Raw genomic sequence first — 22,822 nt, 5'->3', positions numbered from 1 at the left:
TATATCTTTAAAAATTTTTTTAAAAGTGTTTGATCTGATTTCAATGAAATTTAGTGGAAATATTTTCCTGACTTTGTAGAATATGCCGACAAATTTTTTTGAAATTATATTCATAATTGTGATCTGTGACCCCGTCTGACGCGTCAGACATTTCGCATTAACGGACATTGCCCAATCGACCAGAGAGAGAGATGCTGTGAGAAGTTAGTTAGTTAGTTAGTTAGGTAGTTAGTTAGTTAGTTAGTTAGTTAGTTAGTTAGTTAGTTAGTTAGTTAGTAGTAGTTAGTTAGTTAGTTAGTTAGTTAGTTAGGTAGTTAGTTAGTTAGTTAGTTAGTTAGTTAGTTAGTTAGTTATGTTAGTTTAGTTAGTTAGTTCGTTAGTTAGTTATTAGTTAGTTAGTTAGTTAGTTAGTTCGTTAGTTTTAGTTTAGTTCGGTAGTTAGTTAGTTAGTTCAGTTTAGTTCGTTAAGTTAGTTAGTTCGGTAGTTGTAGTGTTCGTTCGTTCGTTGTTAGTTAGTAGTTAGTTATTTAGTTCGTTTCGTTCGTTCGTTCGTTCGTTAGTTCGTTCGTTCGTTCGTTCGTTCTAGTTCGTTCGTTCGTTCGTGTTCGTTCGTTCGTTCGTTCGTTCGTTCGTTCGTTCGTTCGTTCGTTCGTTAGGTTCGTTCGTTCTTCGTTCGTTAGTTCGTTCGGTCGTTCGTTCGTTCGTTCGTTCGTTCGTTCGTTCGTTCGTTCGTTCGTTCGTTCGTTAGTTCGTTCGTTCGTTCGTTCGTTCGTCGTTCGTTCGTTCGTTCGTTCGTTCGTTCGTTCGTTCGTTCGTTCAGTTCGTTCGTTCGTTCGTTCGTTCGTTCGTTCGTTCGTTCGTTAGTTCGTTCGTTCGTTCGTTCGTTCGTTCGTTCGTTCGTTCGTTCGTTCTTCGTATCGTTCGTTCGTTCGTTCGTTCGTTCGTTTCGTTCGTTCGTTCGGTTCGTTCGTTCGTTCGTTCGTTCGTTCGTTGTTCGTTCGTTCGTTCGTTCGTTCGTTCGTTCGTTCGTTCGTTCGTTCGTTCGTTCGTTCGTTCGTTCGTTTCGTTCTTCGTTTCGTTCGTTCGTTTCGTTCGTTAGTCGTTCGTTGCGTTCGTTCGTTCGTTCGTTCGTTCGTTCGTTCGTTTCGTTCGTTCGTTCGTTTTCGTTCGTTCGTTCGTTCGTTCGTTCGTTTTCGTTCGTTCGTTCGTTCGTTTCGTTCGTTCGTTCGTTCGTTCGTATCGTCGTTTCGTTCTCGTTCGTTCGTTCTTCGTTTTCGTGTCAGTTCGTTCGTTCGTTCGTTTCGTTCGTTCGTTCGTTCGTTCGTTCGTTCGTTCGTTCGTTCGTTTCGTCGTTCGTTCGTTTCGTTCGTTTCGTTCGTTCGTTCGTTTCGTTCGTTCGTTCGTTCGTTGTCGTTTCGTTCGTTCGTTCGTTCGTTCCGTTCGTTCGTTCGTTCGTTCGTTCGTTCGTTCGTTCGTTCGTTCGTTCGTTCGTTCGTTCGTTCGTTGTTCGTTCGTTCGTTCGTTCGTTCGTTCGTTCGTTCGTTCGTTCGTTCGTTCGTTCGTTCGTTCGTTCGTTCGTTCGGTCGTTCGTTTTCGTTCGTTCGTTCGTTCGTTCGTTCGTTCGTTTCGTTCGTCGTTCGTTCGTTCGTTAGTTCGTTCGTTCGTGTCGTTACGTTCGTTCGTTCGGTTCGTTCGTTCGTTACGTTCGTTCGTTCGTTTCGTTCGTTCGTTCGTTCGTTCGTTCGTTCGTTCGTTCGTTCGTTCGTTCGTTCGTTCGTCTTGTTCGTTCGTTCGTTCGTTCGTTCGTTTCGTTCGTTCGTTCGTTCGTTCGTTCGTTCGTTCGTTCGTTCGTTCGTTCGTTCGTTCGTTCGTCGATTCCGTTCGTTAGTTCGTTCGTTCTTTCGTTCCTCGGCTCCTGTCCTCCCTGATATGTAATGTATACTTCATTTTGGAATCGGTACAACTGATCAAACAAGTCAAGATGGCAAAAGCCTTAAGGCATAGATTTGACTATAATCAAACATTAATTATATCTCTTGAGAATATATACAACTCCATGCTATAGTATCCATAAAAACCGCTTATTTTATAATCATTGCATATGGATGGAGCTGACACGTCGAAAAAGAGAAAGCTGTTCAGTATTTTCCAATTTACATGAACAACTTTGGCGATGCGATATTTGGTCCATAAACTTTTTCGTTATTCCATTTATGAATGAAATATTCGATTTACATATGTGAGACTTAAGTATTTTTTAGTTAATTGTATTACAATATCATTATCACAATATTTTAAAGAAAGCCCTTTCAAAAGGGTTTCAAAAGGGTTCATCTTTGGATTAAAAGTGACGTATAAAATAAGTTTTATGAAAATAGATTCAAAATCGGGACTACTACTGCATAATTAATTGAAGTTTAATTGTGTTCACTTAAAACACTTAGGATAAAAATTTATAATGTAAATTTTATTTAAAACCGCAAGTCCAAAAACAAACAAAAAAGAACACTGCAATGACTAGTAATAAATAAATTACAATATACTTAGTATACACATAATCTATTATTATTTAATCTTAATACAAACAGACTTACTTATCTGACTTAACGCTAATCTAATATAATTTTATTAATAAGCAATTAATCGTCTCATTGCGGCCATAAAATGGATTTGTCATCGAGAAATTCTTGTGATCAACATGAGCTTGACGCATATAGAAAACATCTGAACAAAAATCTTCACTATTATTTAAATTCTCCAAACATTTATTGATCAAAGTATTGGCCTCGGCTACCAAAGATAAAGTACGATTTTGAGCCAAAAAACTACAATCTATGGCCTTTTTTATGTAAGTGTTAGCGCTACATTGAGCGGACTCGATTTGTGTATTAAAGGTTTTCTGATTACTGAGAGTAACAACATTGACCGATGAAATCTAGAGTACAAATTAATATAATTTAATAGATCTAATTAAAGTAATTGATAAATCTATTCAACTTACCAAACCCGTTAAACAATTGGTATAATTAAAGGTCAACATATTGGCATGTTTTGTGGCACAATTTTTAATTTCCTTCTCAAAATTATTTCTATAATAATTTTGTAAATTATTTCTAGTTGTTAGTGGTGGATTCAACAAATTGGTTAATTGATTTTTGGCCGTTGTAACGCAAGCTTGCATTGATGTTTTGGTGGCTTCAATTGTGGGTATTCTAGGACGATATTTGGTTACACAATGTTTACTAAAATCACTTAAAATTTCCATGGGATTAAGGAGTTCATCATTGATTTTCAAACTATCTATTAACATTTCCAATTGAGTGTCGAGTGTATTGAGGCGTCCATTAAACAGTTGTTTGAATATTTCCATTTGATGATCAAATTGCTTAATGGTTCTCTCATATTGTCTTTTATTAATGCTTATATAATCATCACTGCGAAATGAGGAGTTATAAGTGTTACTACTGCTGAAAACTTCACCATTATTAAGCTAAAAATATATATTATATAAATCTGTTAAGAATTTAAATTTTTCTTATAATATTATTTTTTATTTCACCTTTAAAATTGCAAACAGTCCACAACACACTAAAATTATTTTATAATGCAGCATTTTGCTTTTAACTCTGACTTTATGTCTTGAAATATTTAATTAAAACTGAATGTTTTTTTCAAAATTAATTCATTAAATACTGTAAATATTATGAATTATAAAAAAAAAACATAAAAAATCCCCTTAATGTCTTGTGTTATCTGTTTCATGAGCCAACGAGAGTAATCTTGAGAAAGCTTAATTCTCCCCAAAATATGGTCTTATCAGTTTCTTAATGAAAGCGAAATCTTTCAATTTATTTAGAATTTGGAATTTTATTACAATTGCTATATATAGTACGTGGGTTGATTCGTAAGTTAAGTTATTAAAATTTTTCTTAAACAAAAAACTTCACACCATAAATAATTCGAAATATTACAAATATCTTGCCAAGTAGGGAGTTAGGTTAGTACTTACTACGATTGGTAATAACGTATACAGTTATTCGTAAGTCATTACTAGGCTCCTTCTATTCAATACAGACGATATGTAGTAGTCTTTGAAAAGTAAGTTCTTGAGGAATTTGTAGTATGCTATTTTTAAGCTATGGCATTCTTAAAGTAAATGATCTATATTTATAGTTATACAAATTTATTTAGTAAATTCAACAACCTAATAGGTACAATGAATATAATATTTAATTTTTAAACGCCATCTATATGTGATATTACGATGAGTACATAGCTTAATCGAATCAGAAAGTGATTCTGAACTGACTGACATGTATATTACATCAAATCCGAAGAAATACACCTAGGCCACTATCGGGCTTGTTGTGCGCTACTTATCATGAAAAAAAAGGGAACTGGATAAATTATTTTTCAGTGTTCATAAACTCAGTTTCCTGAACGTAATTCCTAAGAATCTTCCAATCAGTGTTAGTCAGGAATGTTATTTCCGGAATAACATCAATTCCAAGATAGTTGACTGACATACTTAAGGAAACTTTTGAGTATTAAAAACATCAGCACATTGTGCCGATTTTTAGATAGATAGTAGTATATATATTAGATTGGATAGATTGTCGCATATAGATAAAAGGCCCAAAAAGGAAAGTCTGGTTTTATGGGGGCTAGGACAAAACTTAGGCCGATCGTTATATAATTTATTCTAGGGATTTATGTTTATATAAAACTTATTTGTGCCAAATTTCATCGTGATATTATGGACATGTCGACATTTAAGTCATTTTCTGAAGGTGATTTTGTATAGGGGCTAGGATTAAATGAGGCCCGATTATTACGAAAGTCGACAGTGTTATTTATCAAACTTAATTATGCGGACTTTTGGGAAGATAGTAGTTTATTTGACGTAGTTATGAGCTAAAAGCCCCAAACCAGAATATCCGGTTGTATGGGGGCTATGGTATAAATTGGTCCGATCCTTACAAAATTTATTGTCGGGATTTATGTTTATATAAAAGTTATTTGTGCCAAATTTCATCGTGGTACTAGTGTATATAAGTGAATTGTGGACGTTAAAATCACTTTCTGAAGGGGACATTGTATGGGGGCTAGGATCAAATGAGGCCCGATAATTACTAAAATAGATGGTGTTATTAAGCATTATATCAAACTTAGTTGTGCCAATTTTTGGGAAGATAGTAGTATATTTGACGTAGTTATGAGCTAAAACGCTTAAATCGGAAGGTCCGGTTATATGGGAGCTAGGGCAAAATTTATTGTCGGGATTTATGTTTATATAAAATTTATTTGTGCCAAATTTCATCGTGATACTAGTGTTAATAAGTGAATTGTGGACATTTAAGTCATTTTCTGAAGCGGGCTTTGTATGGGAGCTATGGTCAAATAATGCCCGATCTTTACAAAAATCGCTAGTATTATTAAGACTTATATAAAACTAAGTTTTGCCAATTTTTGTAGTTGATCATTTAACATAAAAGTGGACTTTTTGGTACTTTTTCGTTCTCCAAAGGGTACTTTTTGAATTTTCTATAATATTGTACCTAGAAACATGAAATTTAGCATGTAGGGCCTTGACTAGGTAAGAACCTATTAAAGGGGACTTTTTGGTACTTTTTCGTTGAACAAAAGGTACTTTTTGAATTTTGAATGTAGAACCCGGATTAGGCCAGAACACATAAAAGGGGCCTTTTTGGTACTTTTTCGTTCTACAAAAGGTACTTTTTGAATTTTCTATAATATTGAACCTAGAAACATGAAATTTAGCATGTAGGGCCTTGACTAGGTAAGAACCTATAAAAGGGGACTTTTTGGTACTTTTTCGTTCTACAAAAGGTACTTTTTGAATTTTCTATAATATTGAACCTAGAAACATGAAATTTAGCATGTAGGGCCTTGACTAGGTAAGAACCTATAAAAGGGGACTTTTTGGTACTTTTTCGTTTTACAAAAAGTACATTTTGAAATTTCTATAATATTGAACCTAGAAATATGAAATTAAGCATGAAGAGCACGGATTAAGTTAGAACGTATAAAATCTGATACAATTGGTATTTTTTGATTTTTTTGTAATAAAATTCGTACTGACTGTTTTTTTACACATCATGGTGAAGGGTATATAAGATTCGGCACAGCCGAATCTAGTACTCTTACTGGTTTTTTATAATTTATTTTTTTAAGTATTACAACAACAAATTAATGTAATTATCTAACTGAATATCTTCAACAATAAACAATCAGTTAGTTCATAACGTCCATAGAAAACATTAGTCATTAATGGATTGTTATAATCGATTTCAGAACGTGAAACAGCAGAACATGAAAAACCTTGATTTGAACAGGGTTTGCAATCATCAAGGCCCTTTAAGCATCTATCAGTTAAGATATTGATCTCAGCTATGGCGGAGGTGGCTTGATTTTGTGTAGAATAACTGCACTGGAAAGCTGTATCAGTATTGGCATTAGCTTTAATTTGAGCGGTTTGCATTTGTGAATCAAATGTCTTACGATTGCTGGCTGTATAAGCATTGGCGTTGGATACCTTTAAGAGAATTGCAACATATTAAACTAAAATACTATATAATGCGATTTTCAACTTACAGCATTCATGACACATGTATTGTAATCGCCAATTTGTACCTTACAACTTTGTAAGCTACCTTCAAATTGATATTTGTAATAGTTATCTAAGGATGTTCTAGTACCAAAAGCTTGTACTACCAAATATTCAGTTTGGCTATTAGCGGTAGTATAACACAAATTGATTTGTTGTTTGGTGATAATCACATTGGGCAACTTTGAACGATATTTTTGGACACATTGTTGACTTAAGATTTCGAGACTATTTAAACGTTTCTCTGTCTGACCAATACTATCGACTAGCATGTCCAGACGTTTGGGAATCACCTGCAGACCAGCGGTATATGTTTGTTTAAATGTCTCCAAACGTTGATCATAATCTCGTATATTTTGAGCATATTGCTGCTTGTTTTGATTTATATATTCATCGATATTGTTAATGTTGTTGTTTACTTGTTGCGCTTGTACACGTGCCACAGCTCCAACGAGCAATACTATAACCACGAACTTAAACATATTTTAATACCTTATAATGTTTGTTCTTCCCAATGGCTTTTTAATTACTGAATTATTAAGAAAGTAGTTTGTTTACTTTATAGTCGAAAAAATAAGAAACAAACTTAGTTTTTATCAGTAATACTTTGTTGATTTCTTTATCTTTATAGTGACGTTTTCAAGTGAAAATTATTTATTTATTAGCTATTGGTGATTTTTCACTTGTATCATATCAGTTAATCTTAACTAAAAATTATTTTTATACATATTAGTAACACATGTTGTACGACTTTTGCTAATTAAAATTTATTGATAAATTAAGATTAAAAAGTAAAAGGAAACATTAGCGGACTAGCCCGCCTATATATTACCCTACTTTAGTTGTGGGTATTATTATAATTTGATTAGAGAGAAAAGTTAGTTAGTTGATTAGTTAGTTAGTTAGTTAGTTAGTTAGTTAGTTAGTTAGTTAGTTAGTTAGTTAGTTAGTTAGTTAGTTAGTTAGTTAGTTAGTTAGTTAGTTAGTTAGTTAGTTAGTAGTTAGTTAGTTAGTTAGTAGTTAGTTAGTTAGTAGTTAGTTAGTTAGTTAGTTAGTTAGTTAGTTAGTTAGTTAGTTAGTTAGTTAGTTAGTTAGGTAGTTAGTTAGTTAGTTAGTTAGGTAGTTAAGTTAGTAGTTAGTTAGTTAGTTAGTTAGTAGTTAGTAGTTAGTTAGTTAGTAGTAGTTAGTAGTTAGTTAGTTAGTTAGTTAGTTAGTTAGTTCGTTAGTTAGTTAGTTAGTTAGTAGTTAGTTAGTTAGTTAGTTAGTTAGTTAGTTAGTTAGTTAGTTAGTTAGTTAGTTAGTTAGTAGTTAGTTAGTTAGTTAGTTAGTTAGTTAGTAGTTAGTAGTTAGTTAGTTAGTTAGTTAGTTGTTAGTTAGTTAGTTAGTTAGTGTTAGTAGTTAGTTAGTTAGTTAGTTAGTTAGTTAGTTAGTAGTAGTTAGTTAGTTAGTTAGTTAGTAGTAGTTAGTAGTTAGTTAGTTAGTAGTTAGTTAGTTAGTTAGAGTGTAGTTAGTTAGTTAGTTAGTTAGTTAGTTAGTTAGTTAGTTAGTTAGTTAGTAGTAGTTCGTTAGTTAGTTAGTAGTTAGTTAGTTAGTAGTAGTTAGTTAGTAGTTAGTTAGTAGTTAGTTAGTTAGTTAGTTAGTTAGTTAGTTAGTTAGTTAGTTAGTTAGTTAGTTAGTTAGTTAGTTAGTTAGTTAGTTAGTTAGTTAGTTAGTTAGTTAGTTAGTTAGTTAGTTAGTTAGTTAGTTAGTTAGTTAGTTAGTTAGTTAGTTAGTAGTTAAGTTAGTTAGTTAGTTAGTTAGTTAGTTAGTTAGTTAGTTAGTAGTTAGTTAGTTAGTTAGTTAGTTAGTTAGTTAGTAGTTAGTTAGTTAGTTAGTTAGTAGTTAGTTAGTTAGTTAGTTAGTTAGTTAGTTAGTTAGTTAGTTAGTTAGTTAGTTAGTTAGTTAGTTAGTAGTTAGTTAGTTAGTTAGTTAGTTAGTTAGTTAGTTAGTTAGTTAGTTAGTTAGTTAGTTAGTTAGTTAGTAGTTAGTTAGTAGTTAGTTGTTAGTTAGTTAGTTAGTTAGTTAGTTAGTTAGTTAGTTAGTTAGTTAGTTAGTTAGTTAGTTAGTTAGTTAGTTAGTTAGTTAGTTAGTTAGTTGTTAGTTAGTTAGTTAGTTAGTTAGTTAGTTAGTTAGTTAGTTAGTTAGTTAGTTAGTTAGTTAGTTAGTTAGTTAGTTAGTTAGTTAGTTAGTTAGTTAGTTAGTTAGTTAGTTAGTAGTTAGTTAGTTAGTTAGTTAGTTAGTTAGTTAGTTAGTTAGTTAGTTAGTTAGTTAGTTAGTTAGTTAGTTAGTTAGTTAGTTAGTAGTTAGTTAGTTAGTTAGTTAGTTAGTTAGTTAGTTAGTTAGTTAGTAGTTAGTTAGTTAGTTAGTTAGTTAGTAGTTAGTTAGTTAGTTAGTTAGTAGTTAGTTAGTTAGTTAGTTAGTTAGTTAGTTAGTTAGTTAGTTAGTTAGTTAGTTAGTTAGTTAGTTAGTTAGTTAGTTAGTTAGTTAGTTAGTTAGTTAGTTAGTAGTTAGTTAGTTAGTTAGTTAGTTAGTTAGTTAGTTAGTAGTTAGTTAGTTAGTTAGTAGTTAGTTAGTTAGTTAGTTAGTTAGTTAGTAGTTAGTTAGTTAGTTAGTTAGTTAGTTAGTTAGTTAGTTAGTTAGTTAGTTAGTTAGTTAGTTAGTTAGTTAGTTAGTTAGTTAGTTAGTTAGTTAGTTAGTTAGTTAGTTAGTTAGTTAGTTAGTTAGTTAGTTAGTTAGTTAGTTAGTTAGTTAGTTAGTTAGTTAGTTAGTTAGTAGTAGTAGTTAGTTAGTTAGTTAGTTAGTTAGTTAGTTAGTAGTTAGTAGTTAGTTAGTTAGTTAGTTAGTTAGTTAGTAGTTAGTTAGTTAGTTAGTTAGTAGTTAGTTAGTTAGTTAGTTAGTAGGTAGTTAGTTAGTTAGTTAGTTAGTAGTTAGTTAGTTAGTAGTTAGTTAGTTAGTTAGTTAGTTAGTTAGTTAGTAGTTAGTTAGTAGTTAGTTAGTTAGTTAGTTAGTTAGTTAGTTAGTTAGTTAGTAGTTAGTAGTTAGTTAGTTAGTTAGTTAGTTAGTTAGTTAGTTAGTTAGTTAGTTAGTTAGTTAGTTAGTTAGTTAGTTAGTTAGTTAGTTAGTTAGTTAGTTAGTTAGTTAGTTAGTTAGTAGTAGTTAGTTAGTTAGTTAGTTAGTTAGTTAGTTAGTTAGTTAGTTAGTTAGTTAGTTAGTTAGTTAGTTAGTTAGTTAGTTAGTTAGTTAGTAGTTAGTTAGTTAGTTAGTTAGTTAGTTAGTTAGTTAGTTAGTTAGTTAGTTAGTAGTTAGTTAGTTAGTTAGTTAGTTAGTAGTTAGTTAGTTAGTTAGTTAGTTAGTTAGTTAGTTAGTTAGTTAGTTAGTTAGTTAGTTAGTTAGTTAGTTAGTTAGTTAGTTAGTTAGTTAGTTAGTTAGTTAGTTAGTTAGTTAGTTAGTTAGTTAGTTAGTTAGTTAGTTAGTTAGTTAGTTAGTTAGTTAGTTAGTTAGTTAGTAGTTAGTTAGTAGTTAGTTAGTTAGTTAGTTAGTTAGTTAGTTAGTAGTTAGTTAGTTAGTTAGTTAGTTAGTTAGTTAGTTAGTTAGTTAGTTAGTTAGTAGTTAGTTAGTTAGTTAGTTAGTTAGTTAGTTAGTAGTTAGTTAGTTAGTTAGTTAGTTAGTTAGTTAGTTAGTTAGTTAGTTAGTTAGTTAGTAGTTAGTTAGTTAGTTAGTTAGTTAGTTAGTTAGTTAGTTAGTTAGTTAGTTAGTTAGTTAGTTAGTTAGTAGTTGTAGTTAGTTAGTTAGTTAGTTAGTTAGTTAGTTAGTTAGTTAGTTAGTTAGTTAGTTAGTAGTTAGTTAGTTAGTTAGTTAGTTAGTTAGTTAGTTAGTTAGTTAGTTAGTTAGTTAGTTAGTTAGTAGTTAGTTAGTTAGTTAGTTAGTAGTTAGTTAGTTAGTAGTTAGTTAGTTAGTAGTTAGTTAGTTAGTTCGTTAGTTAGTTAGTTAGTTAGTTAGTTAGTTAGTTAGTTAGTTAGTTAGTTAGTTAGTTAGTTAGTTAGTAGTTAGTTAGTTAGTTAGTTAGTTAGTTAGTTCGTTGGTTGGTTATTTTACATGAGGACTAGGTTAAATCATGGACCACAATCAACTAATAAATGATTTTCGAAATACTCGTTCCTTTGGTCAAAATTCTCGAAATAATGATCAATTTAAAACAATGTGTTTTGCATATTCTAGATTACCTGCCTTATACTGAGCAAATTATTTTGTTTAATCCTTCATATTCCCAAAGCTATGATTTGTCAAAAATATTATTTATTGGAGGTAGTATATTTAAAGAATTTGGTGAAAATGTAGTCAATGCATTTGATGAATGATTTTGAGTCTGAACCAAATTAGTAATATTTTTTAATTGACATTTTCCACGCCCTCTATTTCGCTAAGTTTTGCAATAACAACAGAGTAAAAATAGCAATGTATGGAAAATTTAAAAAAAACCTTTCTCGCATATTTAAGTATACATATTAGATAAAAAGTTACTTTTAAAGTTAAGAAGAAACACCCAGTTTTTGATGAATATGATTGGACAAAACACTGCTCACCATTTTTACTATTTGATATATTATATTCATTTTTATAGGAATTGTCACGCCCACAATTGGTAAACATAATTTTATTATTTATTTTCGATACGATTCGTTAAAAAATTTTAATTTTTGAATGGTAGGTGGGACGCCTACTATTTAAATCCCGTTCACAATTATTTCAAGAAAATTAAGTGATAATTCTAATCTTTTGATACTCCTACTTTAATAATAATCAGTATATGTGATAATGGAAAGTTTGACGATCACTTTCTAACTCCGCCCATATTAATTCCAACTACGTATTAAGATACATAAGTAGTAGAGTAGAGTACAATTAAAAATACAAATAATCTATTACGAAGGACCATTTTTTGGTACTTTTTCTCTAACTGGTACTTTTTGAGCTTTTTTTAATATTTTCTATAATATAGAAACATATACATTAACGTTAGTTAAGCATGTAGAGTAAATGAGACCCTATAAAATGGTACCTTTTCGTTGACCAAGAGGTACTTTTTGAATTTTCTATAATATTGAAATGGTACTTTTTTGATTTTCTGAAGTATAGTATTATAAATGGAATGAAAATTTATAATACTTAGTAAACTTTTTGGTTCTTTTTCTTTCTTCAATTGTTACTTTTTGTATCTTTTGAAATACTAAACCTAGAAACATAGAATTAAATACCCTGATTGAAATGGAAATCTAAAAAAGGGGACTTTTTGTTCCTTTTTCGTTTTTCAACTGGTATTACCGAAAATTATTGTTACGCTCAAACATTGTTATAAAATTCGAAGTAAATAAGTTTACATATAATCGTTCCATAATGGGAACTATCATCCATATTAAACCCCTATACGGATTCGTCTGGTTTAGGGTAGATCATATCCGGCTATACTTTCTTCATTATTTAGTGGGGAGGGTATATTGGATTTGTGATGATAACGCACAATAATATTGTTCCTATATCCACCTTAATAATTTTCTGAGTTGATTTAGCTATGTTCTTCCGTCTGTCGTTCTGACTGTCCTTGTCTGACCTTGTAATCAAACTACTGGTCGCAATTTTGATGATAATTCAATGAAATATGGTACATGACCTTCTATTATCGCAGAGCCTATTGAAAATTATAAAGATCGGTCCATTATTCCACCTAGCTCCCGTACAACGGAACCCCCCCAATAGGACTTTTAAGCTTAGAATTATGTTTAATATAATCGTATCTCGACAAAAGTATTTGTGAAAAAGCTCTGTTTAGCTTTTCTGTTTTCGATGGAACCCAGAATATACTTTTAAAAAGATGATGCAAAGTAAAATTTTCTAAATGCATATTTGGCCCTATGCTCCCCCGAGGAGTGAAAGGAACATATATATATATATATATATATATATATATATATATATATTATATTTAATAATTTTATAATTTACAAAATATTTTAATTTTTCTAATTATTTATAATTTTCAACATTAAACAATTTGTAACATCATAACGTCTGTAAAATGGATTATTCATAACATGACTCGTGTAACTTATCTCCGAACGATACATATAGCCGACATCTGAACATGTATATGCAGACGATTGATTGCATGATTTACATTCCTCTTGACCCTCTATGCACTTGTTGACCAGTGTATTGGTTTCTGTGAGGGCAGAGAGTGTACGAGTTTCTGTCGTATAACTGCAATCCAAAGCTTGTTTTATATTGACATTTCCCGAACACTGAGCAGCATCCATTTGATTGGAGAAAGTCTTTTGATTTTCTATAGTATATTTATCTGTATCGGATACCTAAAATTATAAGATTTTTTTAATTGTTCCTTTCCAAAACTTAGCTTATAATACTAACCACTTTTGTAACACACATGGTGTAGTTCAAGGGCAGTGTAGGATAACTCCATCTGCAAATATCAACATTTCTTTCGAAAGAATTCTTATAATAGTTTTGCAGTGAATTTCTGGTATTAAGAGGTTTGGCCAATAGGTAAGAAACATTGTTACTGTTTGAGTTTTTACAGTTCGTCATATTCTTTTGGATACCACTGGTAGTTGGTAGTGAAAAACGATATTTATTAACACATTGCTTACCCTGTGGACTTAAAACTTCTAGAGATTTTAATTTATTTTCAGTTTGCACAAGACTACCGATCAGCATGTTCGTTTGTCTATCGATAGTATCAAGACTTGCAGCATAGGATTGTTTAAATAAATCCATTTTTATATCGAAATTTTGAATATTCAAAGCATATTGTTGTCTCTTCATATTGACATAGTCATCAAGGCGTAGAGTTGAATTGTTGTTGTTGTTGTTTAGCTTTAAGAGCAAAGTGTTTATTAGTCATTGGTTTAATCGCAATATCATTGAGGAAGGTTCTATAAGTAGTTTCGAAATTTACCTGCCCATTTGTAGCCGCCACCAGCGTTACCATTAACAAGATAAGTGATTTCAATTTGAACATATTTCACGAAGTTTGCTTTTAAAATTTCGTACGTTTCTTTCCAATGTCGTTAAATAACTGATAATTTTCAAAATATTTCAATACTCTTATATATTTTAGAAATTACTTATCTTAGATACGAGTGTTTCTAACAAACTTTGACTATAATTTTTTCAGATTTCTAGTTAAAAATTGTATTCATTTGGTGATTTTCTTGGTCTTATCAATAATTATTTTAATTTGCAAATGTTTGATTATGATTTATTAATCTATTAATAATTAGTATTATTATTGTAAATTTTAAGTACATTTTGTGAATTTGCTTATCTATAGCGTAGTTTGATATTCTAGTGCAAAACTATTAGGATTTTTATACACGTTTTACTACTCATTGATAAAAATTATTTTTGAAATGACTAGCAGGTAATATTTTGACATGTCTCTGTAAAATTATGTGGAATATAATCAAATCAATTCTGTTTTCCTGTGAATTTATTATTAAGATAGAAATTGATAAATTTTGAATAACAAAAGTGTGCTAAGTAATAAAAAATAACACATATCTGAACCCTATTTGCAAATCCCTTTATAATTTTCTTCCGATTTCCTAAAGTACATTAAAGCGTGTTAAAAGTTTAGTAGGCCAAATATTCGAAACCATTGGTCCAGTTACAAATGTAAAAAATTCAGCATTAGGGCAATAAATCTCAAATCGCAAAGTCTATATCAAATTATAATAACCCACTTAAGATGGCCCAATATGTTCTTAATTCTTCTATAAAGTGTTTCGATAATCCCTTCCATAGTATGGATATTATAGTCAAAAATCTAAAAAGTCTGGATATACAAATCCTGGCATGAAAAAATATATAAAATACTTGTACAGAACGTTTCTTAAACAGATGGTACAAACTTCTGGCTTGCTCATTTTGATGAGGCTTCTCGTAGTGTTATTGTTAAAGTCACTCCATAGGATATTTGATGTTTTACCCACCGTTCAATAATTCCAACAGGCCTCATGGGATTACCTGGTCTATATTTTTAATTGGTCTTGTTTGCGTTCGTCAAGTTAACTAACTCCAACTTCCTTTACTTTTGTTGCCGACTACTCCCGAGTGGTCTAAGACCCATAAAAGTATTTATAATCTGGGTCCTCATTAGATTCTGTTGAGAACACCATGGGGTCCGAATGGAAAAAGCTGGAGGGCTGAAATTCACAAATACTTTCTTTAATATCGGTTCACAATTTCATCTGGCCCTTATACAAATATTGGTCTAAGCCCCATAAAAGTATATATAATCTGGGTCCTTATTAGATTCTGTTGAAAACACCATAGGGTCCGAATGGACCCTGAAATCCACAAATGCCTTCTTTAAGATCGGTTCACGATTTCATCTGGCCCTTTTACAAACATTGGTCTAAGACCCATAAAAGTATATATAATATGGGTCCTCGTTAGATTCTGTTGAAATCACCATAGGGTCCGAATGGAAAAAGCTGGAGGGCTGAAATCCACAAATACTTTCTTTAAGATCGGTTCACGATTTCATCTGGCCCTTATACAAAAGTGACCCCTCGGAATATAGTTTAATCTGTAATAACTGACTTAAAAATAGCGATGAAATTCAACATAAGCAAGATTTATAAGTATCGAAATCTTTCTACAAGCGGTTCTTAATGGACCCTACCCTCCATATAAAGCACTCTTCATATTTGGCTTATAGTAAAGAAATTTAAAACAAACAAGTTTGGTATTAATCAAAATCTATCTACAAATTTTTATGACGATCGGTTCATAATTGACCCTACGACCCATATAAGGCCCTCTTCAGAAAATTACTTTAACTTTTAATGCTGACTTAAAAATCCTTGTATAGCACAGAAATTTAACATAATCGAGTTTTATATCAACCGAAATTTCTTTAATATTCGGATCATAATTTATCCCTCCCTCATGTAATGTGCTTTCCACAAAATTACTTTAACGATCATAATTGACTTAAAAATGGCAGATCATCTCCCCAGTTACCGCACCACAACTACACAGAGCGTTTTTGGGAACATCTTGAGGAAACCCTTGTAAAAAACAAAATGGAATCAAATAAATAGGGACAATTATTAAAATTTTGATTGTGTGAATTTTTTTTTCCGAAATTTACGAGGCCATTGAGAAAAAAACAAGTAGTCAAGGTATTTAAGTGGAAAATTGTATGTAGAATTTAATAAACTTTTAAGTTTTGCTACAGTTACAGCGGTTAAAATTAATTTTTCATGCAAATTAAAACGTTCGATACGAAAAAAAATTAACTAAATTTAAAACAAGAGTTTTTAATTTCATCCAAATGGTTTCATTTTCATAAAAAAATTGTTGTAAAAACCTCTCATAACGGATCTAACAGATTATGTAAAAGACCCTAATTTTAAAAAATTAAGTTTAAATTTTGTTTACTTAATTTTTATCATTAGACAATTTTTCACATCACTACGTCCATAGAATGGATTTCTGATAACCTTAGAGCTAAAATCGACTTCACTACGATCCATTATATAGACTTCTTCACATGTATAACCCGTACATATTTGCTTACAATCGTCTAGACCCGACATGCATCTATTGATTAAAGTGGAGGCCTCAGCAATGGCTGAAATTGTATCACTTTCAACATCAAAACTACAATCCAATGTCTGTTTTATTATTAGATCAGAGGTACACTCAAGAGCATCTATTTTGTGGCCAAACTGTTTTTGATTTGCAATCGTATAAGTGTTAGTGTCAGCGACCTAAGGGAAGATATGTTCCAAGTAATAGAATTATATGGAAATTTTGTTCAAACTTACCACATGTGTTATACAAAGCGTAAAATTGCGGGGATATTTACCATAGAACCTTTGACAGTTTAAAATATTACTTTCAAATGTATTCTTGTAATAGTTATCCAAATAATTTCTGATTTGAATTACATCAGCCAACAAAGTGGGCATTTTGTTAACCGCCTGATTTATACAATTAACCATTCTTGACTTGATATCAACGATTTTTGGTATCATATGACGATATTTATTAACACATTGCCGGCTAAATTCACTTATAACTGATAATGGATTCAATTTTTCATCAGCCTGAGCCAGTGCGAAAATCAATAGGTCTAGTTTTATACCGATTATTTCAAGACTTGACGCATAAGACTGATTGAAAACTTCAATTTTTGTATCGAATTCATGAATATTCTGTTCATGCTGCTGTTTATTCAAATTGATGTAGGCGTCAATGTTCATTGTTGCATTCTGGACATAATTATCAGGAAAATTTGGTAAAAACGATAACTTCAAAAAAAAAAAAAATATATACATATATATAAAAAATGTATTTTATTAAAACATAAATAATTTTTATGATCAAGACAATAATTACATTTCTGTCAACGTAATAATTTAAATCTCCTTTTGCCATAGGTGCAGCAAATATTAAAAATAATACAGTAACTAATTTATGCATCTTTATAGAGTGATAATTTTCTTAAAGAAGTTTGTTATCTACAAATGTCTTTTAATAACTGAAAAATGTTTGAGTTATATTACAACTCTTTTAAAATTATTTAACAATATATTTAGTATTCGTTTTGTTAAATGCGAGTCATTTAAATTTTTTCTATGCAAATTGAATTTTTCGCTTGGTATTATAGTTTAAAATTTCATTGTGTATTTGATCTTCATTTCCTCTTTTCCTTTTTTTCAAATTATTCATGCAAATTAAAGTTCAATTAATCCATGGCACAGCATATGGAGGATTTCGGTTTCAAAAGTTTGGTCACTTGACATTAAATATCAATCATTTGAATGTATGCTGGATAGTGGTTAAATTTCGGACCTTATAAGATTGGCTAGAAAGTTCAACAATTTCCATGAAATTCTATATCATATATCAGTTTTTATATAAGTTTTCAAGTCAAGTGATCATACTTTTGAAACTGATGTCTTCCAATCGGAACGGAATTTGCACAAAGGTAAGTTCTATTATAAAAATTTTCCAACCATCATTTAGTAATTTTTTTATACTCACCATCAAAAAACATTGGGGGGGTTTATTGATTTTGTCGTTCCGTTTGTAACACATCGAAATATTGGTCATAGACCCATAAAAGTATATATATTCTGGGTCCTAATTAAATTCTAATTCTAGCCATGTCTGTCTGTCTGTTGAAAGCACGATAGAGTCCGAACGGAACAAGCTAGAAGATTGAAATTTTTCACAAATATTCTCTATAGAGAAGGTTTGTTTGGTATTGAAAATGGGCAATATTGGTTCACGTTTTCGGATAGCCACCATACAAGTGGACCCCCGTAAAACAGCTTTAACGGGCATATCTGTTTTCAAAGTACGAGTTTCATATGATCCAAAATCTCCCTACCAAAGTTTATGATGATCGGTCCATAACTGACCCAACTCCCCATATAAGGTCCCCTTCAGAAAATTACTTTGACGCTCATTACTGGCTTAAAAATACGAGTATAGTATTCAATGAAGACAAAATCTCTCTATCAAACTTTATGTGGATCGGTCCATAATTGACCCAACTACCCATATAAGGTCCCCTTCAAAAAATGAGTTTAACGCTCATTACTGGCTTAAAAATACTAGTATAACAAAGTTTCTTACGATCCAAAACCTCTCTATTAAATTTTATGTTGATCGCTTCATAATTGACCCTACTCCCCATATAAGGTCCCCATCAGAAAATGATGAAAACGCTCATTACTAGCTTAAAAATACGAGTATAGTGATGAATTTCGACACACATAAGTTTCAATGAAGCCAAAATCTCTCTACTAAATTGTTGATCAGTTCTTACTTGACCCTACCCCCCATATAAGGTCCCCTTCTGAAAATGGCGTTAACACTCATTACTGGCTTAAAAATACGAGTATAGTTTCAATGAAGCCAAAATCTCTCTATTAAACTTTATGTGGATCGGTCCATAATTGACCCTACTATAAGATCCCCTTCAAAAAATTACTTAAACGATCAAAAATACGAGTGAAAGAAAATGACTTTAAAGCTCATTACTGACTTAAAAATACAAGAAATTACTGACTTAAAAATACAAAAAAATCGACACACACATGTTTTATACGAGTTAAAATATCTCTACCAAATGTATTGAGGATCGGTCCATAAGAAAATTACTTAAACGATCATTGCTGTCTTAAAACTACGTGAACAATTATGAAATTTTATATAAGAAGCATTTATAGGAACGTAAATCTTCCTACCGAATTTCATGCGGTAAGTGTCGGGAAGTGATATTCGATGTAAAGATGTTTTCATAAAAGGATTTATGTATACTTTAAACACATTTATGTCGAATTTTATAAAGATAGATATCAATATTTTTATTTTCATATCGAATTTTATCACAATATCTCTTTTTGTCTATGAAATGTATTTAGATGATTTCCGGAAGTAGATCTTATATGACAGATATAACTATATGACTGAAAATATTATGGACCAATGCAGAAAATAATTTTGGTGAAATTATACACACATAATTATATACTTATGTACAATTAAGTGATTTTCAGAAGTAAACGTTATATGGGAGGTATGACCTGTTATGATCCAATACAGATCTATTTAATAATATGATATTATAACTACATCCATACAATTTTGTGTTGATACCGATATTTTGGTGAGAGTTCTTAACGATAAGTTCATTTCGGAAAATATGTATCTTTGGGGCCTATGAAAAACTTTGGATCGTTTGTTATGATTTGTATCATAAAATTCATCGAATTACTTTTGGTAGATTTTAGAAAACTATTGAGGGATTAGAATAAAACGTATTTTTTTTAAGGTAGCCTAAATTTTTTACTTATAATTTTTTATCCTTATAGTATAGCAATTGGCTTAGAATCACTCTCTGAGTCGATTTAGCTATGTCTGTCTGTCCGTCTGTATGCCCATGTAAACCTTGTGCACAAGGTAATCTTATGAAATTTGGCACATACTCTTCTTTTCACCTAAGGACGAAGTCTATTGATAATGGTTAAAATTAATTATTTCGCCTAGCCCCCATACAACCGTACCCCCGAATAGGGCTTTTGAGCTCATAATTATGTTTAATATTTTTGTATCTCTCAAAAAAATCGGCAAAACTTATTTTTATATAAATCTTAATGATATTGCTGATTTTCGTAATGATCAGGCCTCATATGACCCTATCCCCCAAATAAAGTCCTCTTGATGGTCAAAATTCACTTATAAACACTAATATCACGATGATATATATCAAAATTTTTAAGGATAGGCCCATATTTAAAATAATCAGTGGTGTAGGGTATCATATGGTCGGCCATGCCCATACAATTGCTTCTACAATAATGGATATTTTTGATGAATTTGGTTGATTGTTTAGTTTTAGGCAGACAGACGGACATAGCTAAATCAACTGACCTACTTTGGAAACGCTGACCGAGCTTTCGATTGGTGCATGTGGTCAAAACTTAATCTTAATCTAGTATTTATACTTAGTACCTCTTTATAAGTAGTGGTGTAGGTTATAAAAATATTCATGAAAAACAAACTCATTTTGGCAATTGTTTAGTTTAGATGAATTCTTTAGATTTTTATAGAATTTTCATTTTAAATGTCTATAGGTGTCAATACCTATGTATGGAAATAACACAGGCCTACAAAATTAAGATTTTTATATAGGGTAATTGTCTACAATTTTGGAATACGCAAACAATTTTTTACAAATGATAAAAATTTGGTAAAAAATACTTTCGATCAGTATAGTTTGTACTTAAAATCCGATAAAAACTCTTATGGTTAATAAACGTATTCAAGTATTTTAACGAATAATTTCGATTTAATTTTAATTGCTTATAATCAAAAATCTAAGATAGTGGATTGACATATTGTATAAAATTTCGAGTAATAAACAATCGAGAAACAATGTTTGAAAATGACGTTATAGAAAGTGGAATAAAACCGTTATTGAAAATTTTTATAAACAAACATGTGTGGTATTCGGCGGAATCCCCTATTAATAAAAGGTTGAATTTCAAGGCATATGGGCAATTCCATGAAAAGGTAAAAAAAAATAAAACCCTTATAACTTCTGCATTTTTCAAGATAATTCAACAAAATTTGGTATATGATCTTTTGTAGCGCCTTTTGGTATATGATCTTTTGTAGACGAAGACTGTTGAAAATTTTTGAAATCGGTCTATTTTTACACCTCGCCGCCATACAAACGGAACCGAAAATATCACTTTTTAGCTCATAATTGAAATGCTCATAACTAATATTTTCAGGTTGAGGCTGCCAACATTTATATATTCAACAGTCAAAAAAATTTTGCCAATCAAATGGCTGTAGCCGAATGCTCTTCTAAAGCTAATATCAAGAATGCTTTGGATTATAGTTATTCAGTTGAAAAGGAGGCTATTTCTGCAGTTGCTGAAGCCAAAACTTTAATTAACAAGTGTCTGACAGCACAAGATGCCTGTAAATCATGTAATCAAGTTTTCTGTTAATTATAATACAGAATACAATACATAACGATTGGAGCTCATTTGACCCTAGTTCCATTCAAAGTTTAATTTCAGAAAAACACTTAAACGTCCGTAACTCACCTCTAATTATGATAAAATTTGGCACAAATAAGTTTTATATGAATTAAAAACACACCCTAGAATTTTATGAGGATCGGTCCATATTTGACCCTAGTCGCCATATAACTCCAGTTTTTTATTTTTATCTATAAATTGCTTAAACATGTACATAAGTCGGCCATGTCCGACTGCACTTTCCTACTCCTTTTGATTTGTTGAAGTGTGTGTATGCATATATTTCCAAAATATATATTTATAACCTAAAAAAAATCAGGAGAAAAATCTGTCACAAACGATGTGTCACGTACGATATTTAAATATGTTTATTATGAAATTATATTAATTTCTTTTTTTATTTAAAAATTATGGATTACTAATGAAAATTATGTCCCATAATGTAAGAAATTAAAACAAAAAAGATACACCTACAGAATTCGCAGATTTTCGTAAATATTTACATGTACTTTAAAAAGACTTCCGTTTTTTGTCACGTATGATATCGCCATATTTTAATCCATATTTTGGAAAACAAGGTTCCGAATGGGATGATTCCTTTTGGAAATATAGTATTCTTTAAATGGAACAGAATGACAAAATTGTTTTCCAAGTACTCCCAATTTAACAAAATCTATACCACTTTGAAGGCGTGCGAATGTCACATACAATCGTATGGAATTGTCCATATGCAATAAATTACATAATTCTAAAAATAGAGCAAAATTAGAAATATTTCAATATTTCAATTTTACACTAATTGCTAAGTTAATCATTTTCGACTTAATTTATTTGTTTGATTAAAAAATCGGAAAATATAGGAAGTCACAGTTTGGATGTAAACCCCGTCTATAAAAAAATCTATAAAATTGTTTTTTATTATATATAATGATATCGGGTTCGACGTCTCCATTACTAAGAAGAAGTCTACTTATGACTTATAAATAACTTTTTTAGCCTTGACGGTCTGTAAGCTCAGTGGACTTATCCTCGTCTGCTACTTTTGTTTTTAAAATATAACTACTTACTTAACTTCTTATTAACAAGCTATAGTATTAGGTACTTATTTAACTACCTATTTGTAAGCGAGTGGTAAATACTTTCTTCCAATGTCACCACCGTGTTAAAATGTCGTTGTGTAAGTTAATTTTAAGCATTTTAACACCTTATTTGGTAATGACTACTATATACATATGTATGTACTTACCATCTGTATTACTTCTAAGCGCCCTAATAATGACCTACATATAAAAAAGACTTTTTATTTGCACATTTGTAATGACTTATTTGTAGGTGAATATGGTAACTAGTTGCCACAATCCCGTGTTGAAATAACGAGTTAAAATACCAGAGAATATTAGTTTTAATAGCCTTTTTAACTCGATACTTTTCAATGGACGTTTGTGCTAGATATCTCTAAGGATAAAGAATTTAGTTATATAATATGGACAAAGATTTCATCAATGTTGTACCAAATTAACCAATATTTCGGGTTCTACATTAAAAACTATTATAAAATCATATA

The 22,822-nt window shown here is 30.8% G+C and overlaps 4 protein-coding genes across 4 annotated transcripts; all 4 read right to left on the bottom strand.

Moving 5' to 3' along the window:
• Positions 1–2,476: 2,476 nt before the first annotated feature.
• LOC119606975 lies at positions 2,477–3,664 on the bottom strand. The gene is made up of 3 exons (XM_037960658.1): positions 3,560–3,664; positions 3,002–3,490; positions 2,477–2,935 (listed from the first exon to the last, which is right to left on the bottom strand). Exons 1-3 carry the CDS (start codon positions 3,611–3,613, stop codon positions 2,615–2,617), a joined length of 864 nt encoding a protein of 287 aa, XP_037816586.1. The 5' UTR covers positions 3,614–3,664; the 3' UTR covers positions 2,477–2,614.
• Positions 3,665–6,176: 2,512 nt separating this feature from the next.
• On the bottom strand, positions 6,177–7,199 carry LOC119606977. Its single transcript, XM_037960661.1, has 2 exons — positions 6,616–7,199; positions 6,177–6,556 (listed from the first exon to the last, which is right to left on the bottom strand). The coding sequence occupies exons 1-2, from the start codon at positions 7,108–7,110 to the stop codon at positions 6,224–6,226; spliced, it is 828 nt and encodes a 275-aa protein (XP_037816589.1). The 5' UTR covers positions 7,111–7,199; the 3' UTR covers positions 6,177–6,223.
• A 5,449-nt stretch (positions 7,200–12,648) lies between these two features.
• On the bottom strand, positions 12,649–13,766 carry LOC119606978. Its single transcript, XM_037960662.1, has 3 exons — positions 13,638–13,766; positions 13,091–13,555; positions 12,649–13,032 (listed from the first exon to the last, which is right to left on the bottom strand). Exons 1-3 carry the CDS (start codon positions 13,698–13,700, stop codon positions 12,685–12,687), a joined length of 876 nt encoding a protein of 291 aa, XP_037816590.1. The 5' UTR covers positions 13,701–13,766; the 3' UTR covers positions 12,649–12,684.
• Positions 13,767–15,873: 2,107 nt separating this feature from the next.
• On the bottom strand, positions 15,874–17,231 carry LOC119606980. Its single transcript, XM_037960664.1, has 3 exons — positions 17,093–17,231; positions 16,519–17,004; positions 15,874–16,461 (listed from the first exon to the last, which is right to left on the bottom strand). The coding sequence occupies exons 1-3, from the start codon at positions 17,174–17,176 to the stop codon at positions 16,126–16,128; spliced, it is 906 nt and encodes a 301-aa protein (XP_037816592.1). The 5' UTR covers positions 17,177–17,231; the 3' UTR covers positions 15,874–16,125.
• Positions 17,232–22,822: the final 5,591 nt, after the last annotated feature.

Source organism: Lucilia sericata, unplaced genomic scaffold (assembly GCF_015586225.1).
Source record: "Lucilia sericata isolate MDLA Ls3-8-SP2 unplaced genomic scaffold, ASM1558622v1 Contig000643F_arrow, whole genome shotgun sequence".
NCBI classification, from domain to species: Eukaryota; Metazoa; Arthropoda; class Insecta; order Diptera; family Calliphoridae; genus Lucilia; species Lucilia sericata.
This window is presented reverse-complemented; position numbering and strand designations above follow the sequence as displayed.

Bases quoted from the DNA above. Each gene is read 5' to 3' on its own strand.
- LOC119606975 (XM_037960658.1), bottom strand. From the start codon at position 3,613: ATGCTGCATTATAAAATAATTTTAGTGTGTTGTGGACTGTTTGCAATT. The intron at 3,491-3,559 runs GTGAAATAAAAA...ATATATTTTTAG, and splicing joins GACTGTTTGCAATTTTAAAG to CTTAATAATGGTGAAGTTTT. The intron at 2,936-3,001 runs GTAAGTTGAATA...TTTGTACTCTAG, and splicing joins CCAATTGTTTAACGGGTTTG to ATTTCATCGGTCAATGTTGT.
- LOC119606977 (XM_037960661.1), bottom strand. From the start codon at position 7,110: ATGTTTAAGTTCGTGGTTATAGTATTGCTCGTTGGAGCTGTGGCACGT. The intron at 6,557-6,615 runs GTAAGTTGAAAA...ATTCTCTTAAAG, and splicing joins ATACATGTGTCATGAATGCT to GTATCCAACGCCAATGCTTA.
- LOC119606978 (XM_037960662.1), bottom strand. From the start codon at position 13,700: ATGTTCAAATTGAAATCACTTATCTTGTTAATGGTAACGCTGGTGGCG. The intron at 13,556-13,637 runs GTAAATTTCGAA...TTGCTCTTAAAG, and splicing joins TGGCGGCTACAAATGGGCAG to CTAAACAACAACAACAACAA. The intron at 13,033-13,090 runs GTTAGTATTATA...TTATAATTTTAG, and splicing joins CCATGTGTGTTACAAAAGTG to GTATCCGATACAGATAAATA.
- LOC119606980 (XM_037960664.1), bottom strand. From the start codon at position 17,176: ATGCATAAATTAGTTACTGTATTATTTTTAATATTTGCTGCACCTATG. The intron at 17,005-17,092 runs GTAATTATTGTC...TTTTTTTTGAAG, and splicing joins ATTATTACGTTGACAGAAAT to TTATCGTTTTTACCAAATTT. The intron at 16,462-16,518 runs GTAAGTTTGAAC...ATCTTCCCTTAG, and splicing joins CGCTTTGTATAACACATGTG to GTCGCTGACACTAACACTTA.